The sequence below is a fragment of the Fusarium oxysporum genome, chromosome VIII, assembly GCF_013085055.1.
Source record: "Fusarium oxysporum Fo47 chromosome VIII, complete sequence".
Classification (NCBI taxonomy): domain Eukaryota; kingdom Fungi; phylum Ascomycota; class Sordariomycetes; order Hypocreales; family Nectriaceae; genus Fusarium; species Fusarium oxysporum.
In genome coordinates, this window is record NC_072847.1 from 88292 (window position 1) to 104974 (window position 16683).

The 16683-nt window shown below is 34.6% G+C and overlaps 2 protein-coding genes across 2 annotated transcripts; both read right to left on the minus strand.

Annotated features, from left to right (window-relative positions):
- Positions 1 to 5567: 5567 nt before the first annotated feature.
- On the minus strand, positions 5568 to 5795 carry FOBCDRAFT_141122 (uncharacterized protein; the record flags this gene model as incomplete). Its single annotated transcript, XM_059608119.1, has 1 exon — positions 5568 to 5795. A coding segment is annotated over one exon (228 nt), but the record flags the coding sequence as incomplete, so codon positions are not given.
- A 5242-nt stretch (positions 5796 to 11037) lies between these two features.
- FOBCDRAFT_204726 (uncharacterized protein) lies at positions 11038 to 11562 on the minus strand (the record flags this gene model as incomplete). Its single annotated transcript, XM_059609138.1, has 1 exon — positions 11038 to 11562. One exon carries the CDS (start codon positions 11560 to 11562, stop codon positions 11038 to 11040), a length of 525 nt encoding a protein of 174 aa, XP_059467700.1.
- Positions 11563 to 16683: the final 5121 nt, after the last annotated feature.

Here is a 16683-nt window from a genome sequence, read left to right on the forward strand (position 1 = left end):
ATTATTTTTTCTACTTTTTTTCTCTAGACTTTATATCCTTATCGTAGTAGTTATTTAAGGGTCTTAGTGACTCCTTGGTATCTATATAGTAGATATAAATAAAATTCGCAAAGGAAGTTATATACTTTGTTTTCTAGGATCTCTTTTATTAATGCTATTTATATCTATCCTAATGTTTATATTAGTTATATAAATTAGTATTCTCCTTTTTAATTTTTCTCTAGGAGTTATTCCTTTATCTTAGGTATGCCAGTATTATAGTCTAGTTATCTGCTAATTATATCTGCTCTTCTATTATCTAAACCTTTTCTATAAATAATCATAAAGTCGAATTTATATAAGTATTCAGTATAGTATAGTTATTATTAGTTAAGTTCTTATATTATAGTAAAGTATAAAATATTCTAATAGTTAGTATAGACTTTAATTTAGTATATACTTCCTATAAGGTAGTATCTAAATTCCTTAAAGCAGTTAATAATTACTAGGAATTCTTTATTATATATAAGGTAATTAAGTTCTAGCCTATATAACTTATATAAGTAGAATGCAATAGGGTATAGCTTGCCTTAGTTATTGTATTAACCTATTTATCCTCTTAGCGCAAAGTCTAATAAATTGGTTTCTAGTTCTATTTCCTTATTAGGGTTAAATATAGCCAGTATAGGTTTACTAAGGATAGCTTATTATAATTACTTAAATGCTTCTTATACTTCTAGTAACTAAATAAATTTTTATTCTTTCTTAGTTAATTCTATAAGAAGGTTTATAATCTTACTAAAGTCTTTAATAAATTATTAATAGTAATTAGTAAAGCCTAAGAAGCTTTATACTTTTTTAACTATAGTAGGTTTTAGCTAATCTGCTATTACTAAGATTTTCTTTTATTTTATTCTAATTTCGCCTAGGGTAATAATATATCCTAGGAAGTTTACTTCTTTTATATAGAAATAACTTTTCTCTGGTTTAACTAGCAGGTTGGCATCTTATAGGGCTTTTAGGACCTTATAGATATATTCTTTATATTCTTTTTTATTATCTAAGAAGATTAAGATATTATCTAGGTAGTATACTATAAAGACATCTAAGTACTATTAAAATATATTATTAATTATCTGCTAAAACGTTATAGGTATATTAATAAGTTTAAATGGCATTATTAAATATTTAAAAAGTCTAAACTTAGTTTTAAATACTATTTTCTACTTATCTCCTTCTTTAATGCGGATTAGGTTATAAGCTCCCTTTAGGTCTAGAGCAGTAAAGATTTATTTACCTTATAGATAGTCCTTAAGTTCTGTAATAAGCAGAAGTAAGGTCCTGTCTTTAATTATAAGGGCGTTTAACTTCCTGTAATCTACAATAAGTTATAGTTTCCTATTCTTCTTAGGAATAAATATTACTAGAAATCCTGCTGCTAATATAAATATCTAGATATTTCCTTTTATTAGTTCTATTTCTAGGTATTCCTTTAAGGTAGTAAGTTCCTTTTTATTAAGGTTATAGATCTTCTAGAATAGTAAGTTATCCATTTTAAGCCATATTTCGTGGTCTTAGCGGCTATACTATAATACCTTCGTTTTAAGTTCTTCTTTAAACAGTTTCTCATAGATATAGTATTCTTCTGGGATATTCTTAAGTCTATCTTATTATTCTTTCTCCTCGATTTTCTTTTATAGCTTAAGTTATTTATCCAGGTTATATAGTTAGGTTCTAAGGAGACCTAAGATCTGACAGTTTTATTATTTCTTGCCTTTTATATACTTATATTATGCTCCTATTAGAGGTAGTAAATTCTTTGCTTTATGCTTTCCCTTGCTATCCTCTTCAGTTAAGGTTTAAGATCTCTTATTATTCGTTATAATTATTTTATTATTACTATCGGCATTACTAGAAAAGGTAACTTAGCCAGTCCTCCAGTTAATATAAGGGTTTTTCTTTTATAGCTAATCTATACCAAGGAGGATATCTACTTCCTTATCTAGAGGAAGGATATTAAAATCTATTCCTTGATTTTTTCCTTAGATAAAGACCTTAAGGTAATTAATCTCTTAATCTATAATTCTATTATTATAATTAAATAGTTATCCTTCTGCATTAATTAGCAGATAGGCATCTTTCTTCTTTCTCTATAGTAATTTTAGCCGTATAACTACCTTTAGGTTAATAAAATTTCATTTAGCTCCATAATCGATCTAAGCATCTAGCCACTTCCCCTTAATCTAAACCTTTAGTACTAGGCATTTTAGTATAGGTTCTTTATATAGTCCCAGAGCATTTATTAGTCCGAGTCGTTCTCATCCTTGCTCTTCGCTTTCCCATGGCTCTGTTTTCACAGGAAGCGCATTGCTTTTCCCGAGCTGTTAAGGTGCACCAATTTGCAATCCTCGTCATCGCATTTAGTTCCCATATAGCACTCTGCATCATCTTCTAAATCGCATTCATTGCTACTTACTTCCTCTTCTAAAGCTATTTCTTTCGTTTTATTTTCTTAGTATCTTTTCTCTGCTTTGCAAGTATCTTATCTCTATTATTCGCAAGCTTCTTATTCTTATTTAAGTTCTTCGTAGCTAATACGCTATTAGGCAGTGAACTCTTCGTTATGTAGTTATTATTATAAGTGTTCTTTTAGTTCTATATCTCATGCATAGTGCAAGGTTACTTAGGCAGAGTATTCCTCGTAGTTATTTAGGTATAAGCTATCTACTTCCTATCTTCCTTATAGTTCTTCAGTATCTTCTAAACTGGTGTTATCGATAGATAGTGTTTTTATTATATAGTTATATTACCTGTTAGTAATCTTCTCCTAGTATTCCTTCTCCTATCCTTAGAGTTATTCTATAATCTCTTCTTTCTTATAGGCATATCTTCCTTAAGTTATTTCTTTAAACTCTTTCTCGGCTTCTTCGATTAGTTACTAGGAGTATTTAATTCCTTCTAGTAATTCCTTGTTTTTATATATCTATTAATAATAGGCCATACTAAATCATAATTCTAATACTCTGAGATTATTATGCTAGATAAAGGGTATATATCCCTCTGTTTCTTCCTTAAGGTAGGGTTTATTATTAGATATTCTAGGAATTATAATTAGAAAATAATTATTATTAAGCTTTTCTTACTTATATGTATTACACTAATAGTACTTATAAGAGATCTATAATACCTACTTATATTATTCATAGGTAGGAAGTATTCGAATATTATCTTATTAGTTATACTTTTCTTCCTTATATAGCAGGTTTATGGCATCATTAGTGTAATAGGCTCTGACTAGTATTATTTCCAGTTTATCGGTGTTTCTATGTTCTTTGGCTCCCTATAGGCAGAAATCTTTATATATAATATATATCTAGGTTCCGGATTCATCATAAAGTGGCTCATACTTCTACTTCTATTTTTACTTAAGTTATTTATCTTATTTACAGAGGTCTTATGCTACTCATCTAGCTGCTCCTCCTCTGTATCCTATACTTTAGGCATTCTAATATCTTTGCAAGCAGATATGGTTTCCGGCTTCGCATTCTTTCTTCCAGGCTTCTTTAGTGCTTTATAGAGTAGTTCTAACCGGGATGCTATCTATAATTCTAGACGTCGAGGCTTGTTTATTCGTTTTAGGGATAATTGCCTTTCCTTCCCTGATTACTCCGAGCATCTAAGGTTCTCCGAGGGTGTTTTTCTCGGCATCTTCTTTCTTCTTTTATCTCCTTTCTCGCTGTTTTTATCGCTAATGCTCCTTCTTCTCCGGGTCTTGCATACATTTATAATAACATCGGCTATTTACTTTATTTCTCTTTATTCTTTATTGTTCTTTCTCTTCTTCGGTTAATACCCTGAGCTATCTTCCAGGTTAGCTCTCAGGTTCAGGTTCTATAAACATAATCGTGTAGTTTAGAACCGTTTTATAACTGCTTCTGGTCATTCCTAGCGTCTAAGTGCATATAGCCATTTGGGGGTCCTGTTATCTAATTAGTCCTAGGGTTTACTTACCTTAGTTTAGGTCCCTGGCTCTTCTAGGTTCCGGATAGTTACGTGCTATGTGTCTAAACCTGTTGCAGTTAAAGCATTTACACTTAGATATATCTCGTTGGCGATGGTTACTGCCTGGTTAGGTGGCTCTAAGTACCATAGGTCCTGGTTAGGTTCTATGCATAGTATTATTTAATTAGTTTCCTCGTTGCTGGCCTTAGTTTTATGAATTACCCTGGTTATTATTTCATCTTTAATTAGGGTAATATAGGTTAAAGTCGCTTCCTTTCCGTTAGTATGTGGCCTTCTCTCGTCTACGTTTATATTATTATTTATCAATTTTAATTGCCATAGTGATATACGTGGTCAGATCATCCAGTCTATCGGCTAGGTATAGTTCGTCCTTGACGTCTTCTTTCAGGCTTTAGTAGTAAATTTCCATAAGAGACTTATTATCCCACTAGGTTTTAGCGGCTAGCTATCAGAACTTGGCTAAATATGCGGCGCATAACTTATGCTGCTTAAGCGCAAGTAATTCAGCGGCGGCTTATTATTCCTCGTTAACTACTCCGAAGTTATCTTTAAATGCTTATTTAAAATTTTCCTAATCTCTGAAGATGTTTTAGGTATCTTAATCCTAAAGGTTCTCTTTATTTTCTAGGTAATCCCTTATGATAGGTTTAAACCAGTCTTTAGTATCTCCCTGTATCAGGGGTGCAGTAAATAGTAGCTTTTTCGTAGGCATGTCTAGTCTGTTTAGGAACAGGCGAAAGTATCCTTTTATTCAGGTAAGGAATAGGATTATATTAGTCGCCTAACCTTTAAAGGGTTCCGGCTTAGGTGGCTTAAGTGCTTCTCCGAGGTCACGGCCTCGCGGTTTATTACCACTGTTATTAGCTGGCGCAGCGTTCTGCTGTTTATTAACTCGTGTCTGCAGGTTGCAAATAGTGTTGCATAACTGCTGGACTTCAGCTATAAGTTCAGCCGTGCTAGGTAGTACTCCAGTATAAGGAGGTGCCAGTCTGGTATTAGCATTACTAGACATTTTAATAGTATGATATTACTTAGTCGTTTAACGTAGTATATTCTAAACAAGAGCTATTAATATATAATAAATATAGTTTTAAACAGGGAAACTAGTCTATACTAGGTTTATATTTACAGATAGCATAGGGCATTAATACTAAGCAAGTTAGTTATTATATCTCTTAATAATTAAGTAATATATATTAGGCTTATTAATATAAAGAAGTCTTATTAATAGCTAGTAAGCTAAGTCTATAAAGGTGCTAATAAGTGTGGTCTATATACTAGAAGTGATCTGAGAGGATCACTGAGGCAGTTAAATCACAGTGATCCTAGATTATGGTAGTTCCTGGAGCATCGTAATCCTGTTTGTGAGGTGATCTAGTTTTAATTAGTCCGTAGTCATTTAAGGGGCTGATGCCTTGCATAAGTTTTTATAGAATACATGTAACGTAACCGCTGGGGTCATAACATACTAAAACCCTGCGTATCTCCTGGTTTGGCCTTCCTAGAGAGTCTAGCAGCCCTTCTTTAGGGATAAACTAGTCTAATAGGCGCCGTCTAAAATTATATTAGATAATGCCTTTACTAATAATAATATCTCTAAGTATGATTTCTTTACTGCTGTGCTTAAAGGGAGTAATGCTATAGATACTAATAATAAGGGTAATCTTAATATGCGGAAAACTTACCCTGCAGCTAGAGGCTGCTGCTGCCGTATGCACTTTACTTATCCCTGGTATATATATAAGTATGATATTATAATAGCCTATTATACCTATTAAGTAGGAATTAGGATCCTATGCTGCCTTCCCAAAAGGTAGATTATTACTATCCTAATAGTAATTAAATAAGGCCTTAATAATATTAGCCTTAAGGGGTAAAATACAAATAATAGCTATCTCAAAGCCGCGATAGTTATTTAGGCGGGGTGGCCGAGGCGATAGAGTTAATATAATAAAAGTGCGGCTTAGTTAACCGATGAAACCAGATAAACCGCAATACTATTGTCTAGAGAGCGACTACCTTTAATAAAGTTATCTAAAAATATTATATATCGGAATAAGTATAAAAATAGTAGAGATATTTGCGATTGAGAATAGAATTATATAACCGAGGAAATAAAATATAATAATAAGAAATTAAAAACTGAGAATTAAATAAACCTCTGCGATATTGCTTGCCGGTGGTATTATAGATTAGCGATAGTTGATGAATTAGGAAGGGAGAAGAAATCCCGGGCAGTCGACCATGAGCGGGGAAAAGGTCAAAACCCAGCCCTGTAAGGCATATTTCCCTGGCTCGTTACTATGGATTATCCTTGTCGGGAGCGGGTCCGCCGCCAATCATGCCGTTTAAGACCCCTGCAAAAGCAGTCACAAACTTTCAAGGCATTCACCAGAATATCTAAAAATGATGTAGGCCGTCCTAGGGTAAGTAAAGGCTTAGACACTGCATCGCCTGTGTTCCTGCTGAGTCTTTGCGCGTTTTCGATAGACTTGATAGTGAGGATGAGCAATAAAATGCTGTGAATTACTTATCCCATATATAATACAATACATAATCAGATGGAAGCTTTTTATGATTCTCACTACGAAGCATATTCTTGCCAAATGCCATAATAGGCAAAAACCAGTACAAGATCAGGAGCCATTTTAGGTTTTATCAGCTAAATAGCCAAACTAGCATACGGCCCGCTCCTAGCGTGATTTGACGATAATCATAGATCACCAGATGGGGTTACAGCTAAAACGTAGCACGTGAAGACGATAAAGTTACATTCCTCAGGTCTTCTCCAGATGCTATAATGCAATCTAATCAAGGTGGAGATAGATATCGCGATTCATCAAAGGGCCCATAAACAATGCTACTGGACTGAAAGTAGTGGAGCACTTCCGCGTCATAAAGGGCTTTTTGTGGGACATGGGAAAAAGGCATGGCGCCATCCTCTTTGTGACGCAGGCAGAAGAGGCTGTGTCACAAAGAGATTCTGGACCCTAATTCTGGACATCTTCGGCCGCAGCTCATCTTTCAGAAAAAATGCATCGAAAAAAAAAGAAAACAGAACGAGCAGAGCCATGCTCAAGCTGTTTTAGTATTATTCTTGTATGGTTGAACAGGTGGACTGGGCATCTTAATCATTTTATTGAGGCCGTGGGGTACTGTAGTGTCCATTTCTGGGCGTTGTGAGGGAGGTCAACATTTGGAGGTAATAAAGTATGGGATGATGACAATCTGCTGTGAAGCCGCATTACGCTTTTTAAACATGCACGTAAGCTGTCAGCAAAGGAGTATATGAATACCGTGTCAATAGATATGAATTACTGTGTAAGCCATACGCCCCTATCAAAAACGTCCGTGCGATATAAATCAAAGAGAGTCAAAAATGGACAACCGATTTCGATCTTTACTGTACAGGTGCTCAATACTGTACTCTCTGATCCTTACATGAATGCCTCATTGACCCCACTAGCTTAAATCTGTGTTGGTGAGGTATCGTATAGTGTAACTGAACTTGAAAACTACCGGAGCAGGATCGATAAATGTCTATGCATTTATGTTTAGTGATGCCTTGACCTCTAAGTGCTGTCCTCGTTTTACAGTGACTTGAATTGGGCATTACATGACGACTTTGAAAGAGAGACCAACAGTCACAGCATTGTACATAACCTATGGATCTTGAATGAAATAGGCGAGATCACCATTTTGTTTGTTCAAATGCTCCCAAGCAACTTTCATGTCCTGAATGCTTTGAGCGTACGACATGTAGTCAATCTGATCTTCCCGAGCCTTGGGTAGGTTCTAGCTATGTATACAGACAATTTCGATCCAGCCGGAACCTGACTAACCTGATCATCCCTGTATACCCCCGGTTACGTAAATGGCCAAGTGGCTTCATCCGGATCACAGCCTGTTCCTTTAGTGCAGTAGCCCAAAGAATGTGCCCTTGCATGCCAAAGACCTTCCCCAACACTTTGGTTAAAAAAGGTGATAGGGGCAAAACCAGGTATTTCAATAATCATGCATTCGTCATGTCCAAAGGTGACTGGTGTAATAACATGAGTCTGTCCCTGGTATACAGCCACCTCAAGCTGTTTCGGTCGACCCCACGAAAGATCTCTCTACTTGGGTGCATCACGGACGCAAACAAGGTATGACTAATATCCAGTCTGAAATGATCAAATTGGATTTCTAATTCATGTTGCGCGGTTCTGTAAGAGCGTAGAGATAGCTTGATCTTGGCGATGAGGTCTTTCTGTGCAACTCCACTGTTGCTTAGACCGCCGCTCTTTGCTGTCTTGTCCTTTGGAGTTGCTATTAGAAGATGTCCATATGATTTGTTCTTTCCCATGAATACGAGGATAGGGATTTGTCCATGTGACAGAACTTCATCTGCCCATCCAAACTCATCCCAGAGACGAAGCCAATGTCTCATATTCTCTATTCCGGGCGTGCCTATAATGCTCTTAGCATTCTTCGAGGTCGAAAGGAAGAGGAGAAGGTCTCGGGGATTGAGTCCCTTTGTGATCCTATGCAAGATATCATCATTGAGGCGTGGCATATTAGAGGTACCTAGGAGTTGCTTGAAGGGAGAAAGGAATAATGCAAAGTTTAGTAATTATGTGTAGAGTATACTGTACATATACCGTATGGCTGTTAAAGTATGATGAGCAAGTCTATGTGTGAACTATAGCTGATAATAATTCTTTGATGTAAAGCATAGGATGATTTTCTGCCACAAAGTGGCATTAGACCTTTTAAATACAGAGATAAGCTGACAATAATGGTTATTTACACACCATACTAGTGTATATGAGAAGACTAATGACAGCCTAGTCACCCTGGCCCCGTCCGCTAAAAATAACACTTGGTCGCTAAGCAAATGGGTGTAAATGACTAGAATTGATTCCATTTAGTGCAGTATGTACTGTACAGCATCTCTTTCCACTGTTTGATACATATTGCATATGTGCCACACGATAAGCTTTTCCGGCACTGAGATATCTTCTGCTCACGGATGACTCGGTAATCGAAAAGGCCAATACAACTTCCCCGCCGATACTGTACATGCTGTCAACGGCTGCTGAACTTCCCATTGTACAATTGGAGGTGTGATGACTCGTAGGCTCTCTTTAATTCGCTTAACCTTAGCCAGTCAGCACGGAAAGATTTCTCAGTATTCCAAGGGGCTTTACAGCACAGTATTGGTATGATATGTACCTTCCTCTTACAGTGTTTCCCAGGTTCAGTTACCATATAGTATATAGTAGGGCATTTGCCACATAGTACATCATATCATCGGTAAGGCAAGTATGTATCCCTTGTTGATTACCGGGTTAGCTGTCAGCAAAGTGCACCTAAATGCCAGAAAGGGTTCTATACTATATGGTGCAGTATATATATACCTATTCGAAGAGTGCTTACGGTCATATAATTAGTTATTGGCATTTATATTTATATCCCTTGGTAGTTAAATCCTGTTTTTAGTGGATGGGCTTAGGATGAATGAACTATTATCTCCTTTATAATATATAATAGCTAGAAAAAGCTTTAACTTGCTAATACCCTAAATGGCACCTAAACTACCCTGATTCTCGGTTACGAGGCAGAAGAGACTAATACTATATAGCACTATAGCCTACTAACTAATTAATCTATCTTACTTACGAAGCTTTACTCTGTGTTCTGTTAGTATATAATTTTTAAAATAATTAAGGCTCTTTAGGAAGTCGCCTTTATATTTGCAGTTAGGATGGTAGCAGACCTACGTAGGGTGGCAAGTTTTGTGCTATAGATAAACCCTTTTAATATAATCTATTATATAAGCGACTCTTATAAACTTGCAGGTTTAAGCCTAATGAGATAGAGCCTCGTCCTTAATATAAATCGGGCACTGGTTCCTCTCCAAAATCCGGGGGATCTGTTTGTTTTTCTCTGTCAGTGGGAAAGCATCCTTGACCTCCCCTTAGAGATTAGCATTACCCTATGCGCTGACTTTTATGGATCGTATTAGATGAGCTATCTCCCGGCGATGTGCTAGAGCGGCCATGAGATTGATCGCGGTAGCTTTCTTGCTGATAATTTCCTCTGCTGTTAGTTGTTGGTTAGCGGCGAAGATCTCCTGTAACTGATTTTGCTCCTCTAATTGGTGCTAATTCCCTGGCTTAGTGATATTATTAATATGAGAGCTGGTTTTATGTAATTGCCTTTTTAATTCTCTATTGTAGAGCCTCCGGCGATATACATCTCGGTATATTTTTGATATCTTATCCCTGAATTGCTTCTTAGTGCTCTTAAGCTTTTGCTATAACCTTTTGAACTCTATTTAGTCCGGTGCTAAAGTGCATTTAATATACCTATATTTGAACTTAATGTCCTAATATTTTGCCTTAACTAATTGCTCTAATTTGCAAATCTCTAGACCGGGGTCTAATATATTAAGCTATTCTTATAGTATTCTCTTTGGGATTCTAGGGTCTCTTCTGATATTTATGTGCATGAATAGTTCTGTTAGTCTATCGTCTAAGGGCTCCTCTTTAAGGTAAGCCGTTTAAGTGTTCTAGCCTACTTGCATATTTAGATATGTATTCTAGTGGCAGCCTGTTATGGGATTATGCCTTATAACCTGATCTATGATGGCATTAGGAGCCATATAGGTAAGTATATCTACTAGCCCTTGTTAAAAGCAGTAGGAGGTTAAAGGGTCTTTATAGCCGAGGGCGATGCTAATGCGGTTAAGCTAATATGCATATATTAAGTAGCGTATAGCTTTAATGTCAGATAGAACCTAGGTCTTAGAACTACTTCTTATTGTTCTTTGGAAGATAGGGATCTTAAGTATATGCGGCTTCTAGTGGACCTTGATAGCCTGGTAGGATAGCTTTGTATTGAAAAACGGTTCGGCTGAATTGTACCTGTCTACTAGGATAGTATTGTCGTATATGGCCCTTGCCAGGACGTGGCTAATTAGGTATAATATAGGGAGTCTATGTTCTCGGACTAGAAATATCATTCTATTTAGGGGCAGGTTAGTATTTATTACTATAAAGAGCCTAATTTGTAGTTTATGTATAGCTTAGGCTTCCTATTTATATTCTTATAAAACTTAAGGGCGACCTCTATGGCTAGTATGTCCCTGCGGCCGCCTTTAGGGTCTTTTATGATCCACAGTATTAAGTCCTCGTAGCATAGCGCTTTGGTAAGCCGGATATGGTTATCCTCTGTCTTAACTTCCGGAGTAGCGGCAGGGCGTCGCCGTTGGTCGCCTTCATCTGGCGTTTCTTCTTCTTCTTCTTCTTCTCTGCCAATCTCAGTGGTGTCTGTTTTGTAGCCTGCAAGGTTACCCTCCGACATAGGCTCGCCGTTACTGCAATTAAACTCCTGCAAAGGATTCCTGCTACCTCGTTTCTTAGTAGCGTCAGTAAGCTTGGCTAGTTGGCAGCCAGTGTAACCTTGCAGTAGGATAATTATGGCGCAGTTTAGATGATCGTCTTCAGTTTGGAAATAGGATGTCTCCCCAAACCATATCTTGATGAGTACTTTTATTATTTCTTTGACTGATGCCATAGGCTTTGAGCCTGGCTGGTTATTAAGCTTGAACTCTGTTTTTAGATTAACTGTGCAGGATTATTGAACCTTGTGATTAGCCTCTTTCCTGGATAAAGGTGGACCCTTATATATATGAACCTTGATAATCTCTTTGCAGTTATTCTTATTTATTTCCTGTCCTTTGTTAGCTCTGCGGTATAGTATCTTAAAGTTGCGCTAGTATTAATTGATGGTTTTGTACTTGATATTTCTTTGCCTTCTGCTGAAAAAGCTAGAGTATATCTAGTAAAGGAAGGCTTAGATAAATCCCTTGTTATAGAGGTAGGGGCAGATGGCTGTTTGCTACTGCTGCTTCTTAACCTTAAGATAATATCTAACCAAGCCATGATAAGTAAGACGAGTAATAGGAAACCTTATGCCTGCCGCAGGAGCTGCTTAGTATAGATAAATTACTTACCTCTTGAATTTCTGTCTTATATAGTATAGGTTGGCTTTTATATTATAAGAGTCTAAGGGGGGGATAAATTTCGTCTGGTTGAGCATGTATGCTATCTGCTTGTACTCGCCTGGACTCGGCCTTCGTTGGTAGTTGTCCTCTAAGATCCGGGAGCGCCTATGATACTTCCTCGCAGCATCTTGCATGGCTCTTAAGATATCCTAATGAACCTGCTTGCCACCTGTGAAGGCGGTTATGGTCGCCATGGCTGCCGTGGCCGACGTGGCCGACGTGGGCTCAGGTCCAAGAGGCGGCGGGACTCTTGACCCGGACGCGAGTTTGGATGGATCGAGAGGCCTCTCGGGAGCTTCTGGGCACTGCGAGTCGCCAACAGAGGCGGTGGCAGGAGGGGAGGCGGTCTTGGGATCGAGAAGTGGGTGCAAGATGTCGGTGTCGTCAGCGATCCGGGGAAGAGCGCACTTATGGTCGGCACGTAGGCGGTCGGGCACGATAAGGGGGTAATTATCTTTGAAGCGGCGCTGACGATGATGGTTGCCTGGCAGGGCATCCCTGCAGGGGGGAGGGCTTACCTGCAGGCGACGTTGTGGCCCCTGCGGGCAGCTCCCCTGTCGCTGACGGAGTGCCCGCCGCCTGTTCACGCAGCGTGGGGCATGAGAAGGGGGGGAAGGGGGGGGGGGGCCGCGGACCTTACCACCAGAGGCGGCGGCATACTATGCCGGATCTGGCGGTTGATACTGCAACACCTAGACTTGTGGTATTATAATATTATAAGTACTTTATTATTATATACTAAGTTTAAATAGCAGCTAATTTACTTTATCCTTAAAAGATATATATTAAATAATATAAGTAAGTAGCTACTTAACTATAAGTATATATCTCCTTTATATCTTAGGCTTAAACTAGAAATAAAATAGCTTTATCCTCTTTTTTATTAGTTTCTTATAATTAACCTTAAATAAAGTATTCTAAGATATAATATTTAATATAATAATAACCTTAGTATAATTAACTAGCCTATTAAATATAATATATATAAACTATAGTTAAGTATAATCTAACTTACCTAGATTACCTAGATTTACTTTATATTTTATAGTAATTAAGCCCCTTAAGACGTCCTTTTTCCTACTAAAATCCTTTAAGTAAATAATAGAATTAAGCTAATAAAGCTATAGATTTAATGCAATAAAGTTATTGTCCTTATTAATATACTCTATATCTTAACTTTAAATATCTTTACTCTTACTCTAAAATACATTAATAGCCCTCTAGAGTATAGCTTATAACTTATTATCTTAAGCCCTTAATTATTTAAGATTTAGCCCTCTTATTACCTTAAATAGCTTACTTCCTAGCCTACTAGAGAATAATTATTAATAATAAACTCTTATTCTCTATAGATTATTACTTCTTTTTTTATCTATTATAGCAGCTAAGTAATATCTACCTTTAAGTTTTATATCCTAATTATACTTAACCCTAAGATATTCTTAAATCTGCCTTAGCTCTATGCCTATATATAAGCAATTAAACTAAGATAATATACTTTACTTTAGGATAAACTTATACTAAATACCTCTTATATCTAGTAGACCTAAAGCTATAATTAGTAGTATATTATTAGGCCTAGGTAGTAAATTAATATAAGTATTTAATTAACTTTTAAAGATATTATACTTAAATGCCTACTCTTATATAAGCTTAATCTCCTAGCTATTAAGATTATATAAAGCACTGCAAAGATATACCTTTACTTACTTTTATATAACTATAGTCTAGTATATATAGTAGCAGAAAAGCCAGAGTTCTAACTTATATATAAAGTACTTTATTATAAGTAAATTAAATAATATTAAAGTCTTAACTTTACCTTTATATATTATAAGCTATTATATAATATTAATACTTTCCTAGAACCTCTTTACTTTATATTAGTAGTTTAAGCTAAATATAACTTAAATATAATAAGGCATAACTATAGCTATTACTAAACTTTATAAGTTAATAATATACTCTGGTTAGCTATAGCAGACTAATCTATGTTTATAAACCCTATTACCTAATAACTATTAAAGAAAATAACTTTAAAGTGAATTTACTGTATACTTACTAATACTATAATTTTATATATTAATATTAGTATTAATTAATTTATAAGTATTTCTTTTATATCCTTACCTATTTTAAACTTATTATAGCTATTATAGCGCCTAAAATGCTAATTATTAGCACTTATTTATTTTAATTATTATATTACCTATATCCTGCTAGTACTATAAAATTTCCTATATAAACTTAATTATCGGCAGGCTATTAATGCAAATAATAAACATCAGGGGGCTATATTACTATCTAATAAGAGTCTTAGTAAAGTTACCTATTAATAGTAGTAATATATTAGTTATAAGCTTACTTTTATGCCCTACCCTATAGTATTTCTTTTTCCCCCTTTTTTATCTTAGTATTAATTATAATCTATTTTAATTCTAGGTATATTATATATAAAATAATAAAGTAATATTATTATATATACCTCTTAATCTATAATAAGCTATTGCCTCTTTACTGCTCTATTAATAACTAATATATTATTATTATTATAAGCCTAGTGTTTTTTTTTACTAAAATTACTATTAGTTTAGGCTAGAAATTAATACCATAGATAGCTAATCTCCTAGAAATTTAATAATATCTCTAGTTATAGCTAACTTAGGAATTAGAGATTAATAGCATAGTAATTCTATATAATTTAACTTCTATATATTACTTAAATATCCTATATATACTTAACTTTTAGTTATTAGTATACTTCTCCTATTAATAAATTAGCAGCCTTATTATTACTATCTATTATAATAATATTTAGTTTAACTTATTAAATAATTAATCCCTTAATTTAATAACCTATCTTAATAGCTATATACTAATAGCTTAAAATAATTAGCTAAACCCTAATTTATATACTTATAATAAGAGTAAGCTATTTACTTAGCTTTATTATATCCTAAAGCCCCTTCTTAGCTAACTTTTATAGCTATAGGTTAATTGCCTTAGATAGGCCTTAAATACTAAAGAGCTAATATAGTATTTTCTTAAATAAAAGTAGTTAACATATACGATAAGCAAGCAAGATAAATAAGCAAGCAAGATAAGAATCTCAACCTTCTTAAGATAAATTAAAATAAAAACATAACAGACTATCTAATTAATTAAAATTACTTACTATACCCTTCTCTAGATACCTCTAGAACTACCTGATAGGTCCTTATATTATGCCTGGTCTTGCTATATATACTATAATACTAAATACCTAGTCTAACTAACCTTCCTTGACTACTACTTCTTAATAATTCGGCTAATACCTATATACTTATATCTATTTAATTAATTAAATCCTGACCTTCCTATATAAGTAGACTCCCTTTATTCTATAGGCATGTCTTCTTTGCCTTATGCTGCCAGCTAAGTATATTATTTGCCTTATAAAGCTCTTAGTTCTTAGCCTCTAATAAGGCAGTCTTCTATATATTCCTTATAACTGCCTTTATAAGAGACTGAAGAGCTTTAAGGATTAACTCTAGAGAGTTACTATGATATCTTCTGATTTAATTACTAAGGTATTTAGACTATAATCTAGCCTCGAGGACTATATTTAGGGTCTTTAAAGTCTAAGCTTGAGCTTATTAGGCTACCTCTTTAATAGGCGTTAGAGTCTATAGCTGCATATTAAGCTTTAAGATTATAACTTCTAGGTTAAAAGGAGTAAGTCTGGCTTCTCTAAAACCCCCCTTAATATTTAACTTAGTTATAATTAATTAAAAGGCAGTATAAAAGGCTAGGAAGAACTTGGTCTTAGAAATATAGGTTATAGACCGTCTAATTAGTTGCTTTATTTCTCGCCTATATGCCTTTTTTAGTAGCCTAAAGCACCTAATATTAAGTAGCTATAATAGGTGCAAAGAATGAGGAGGTATATAGAGTATAATAATATTATTAACCTTATAATATAGCTAGAAATCAATGGATTAATGACTTTTATAGCTATTAAGGATTAGAAGATAATAGGCACTAACTAATTAGATAGTTATATATTAATTAAAGTACTTTAGCTAGTTAAGACCTATCTTATTATCTATCTAGCTATTTGGTGTTATAGTAATAGCCTAAGTGCCTAGGAGGTTGCTCTCTTAGTACTAATTAGTAAGGTAATATTAACCTATAACTACTAGATATAGATTAATTACTTGGCCTTCTGTATTAATTACTTGAATTATAGTAACTTATTCTTGGTTTCTAGGCTAGACTAACTTAGGGTTTTTATATCTTTCTAAGCTAGTAATAACTTTACCGCTTAATATTATACCTATTATAAAGCCAGTCTTATTAAAGTTCTAGATATTATCTAATTAGATGCTATATTTTGCAATTATATTCTCTATAAGCCTAAACCAATTGCAAATAATTATAAGATCTTTGCATTTAGCCCTCTAATAGTTATATTTATAAAAAGAATATATCTTAAGGTCTAGTTACTACTTAATAAAATTAATAGCCTAGCGCTTACCAACTAGTAATATATTATGCTTAGTAAGTAGTTGATTTGCTATTTCTTTAATATTATAATGCTAAGAGGGAAATCCTTGCAAATCTAGATTTAAAATATACTTAACTATAAGCTA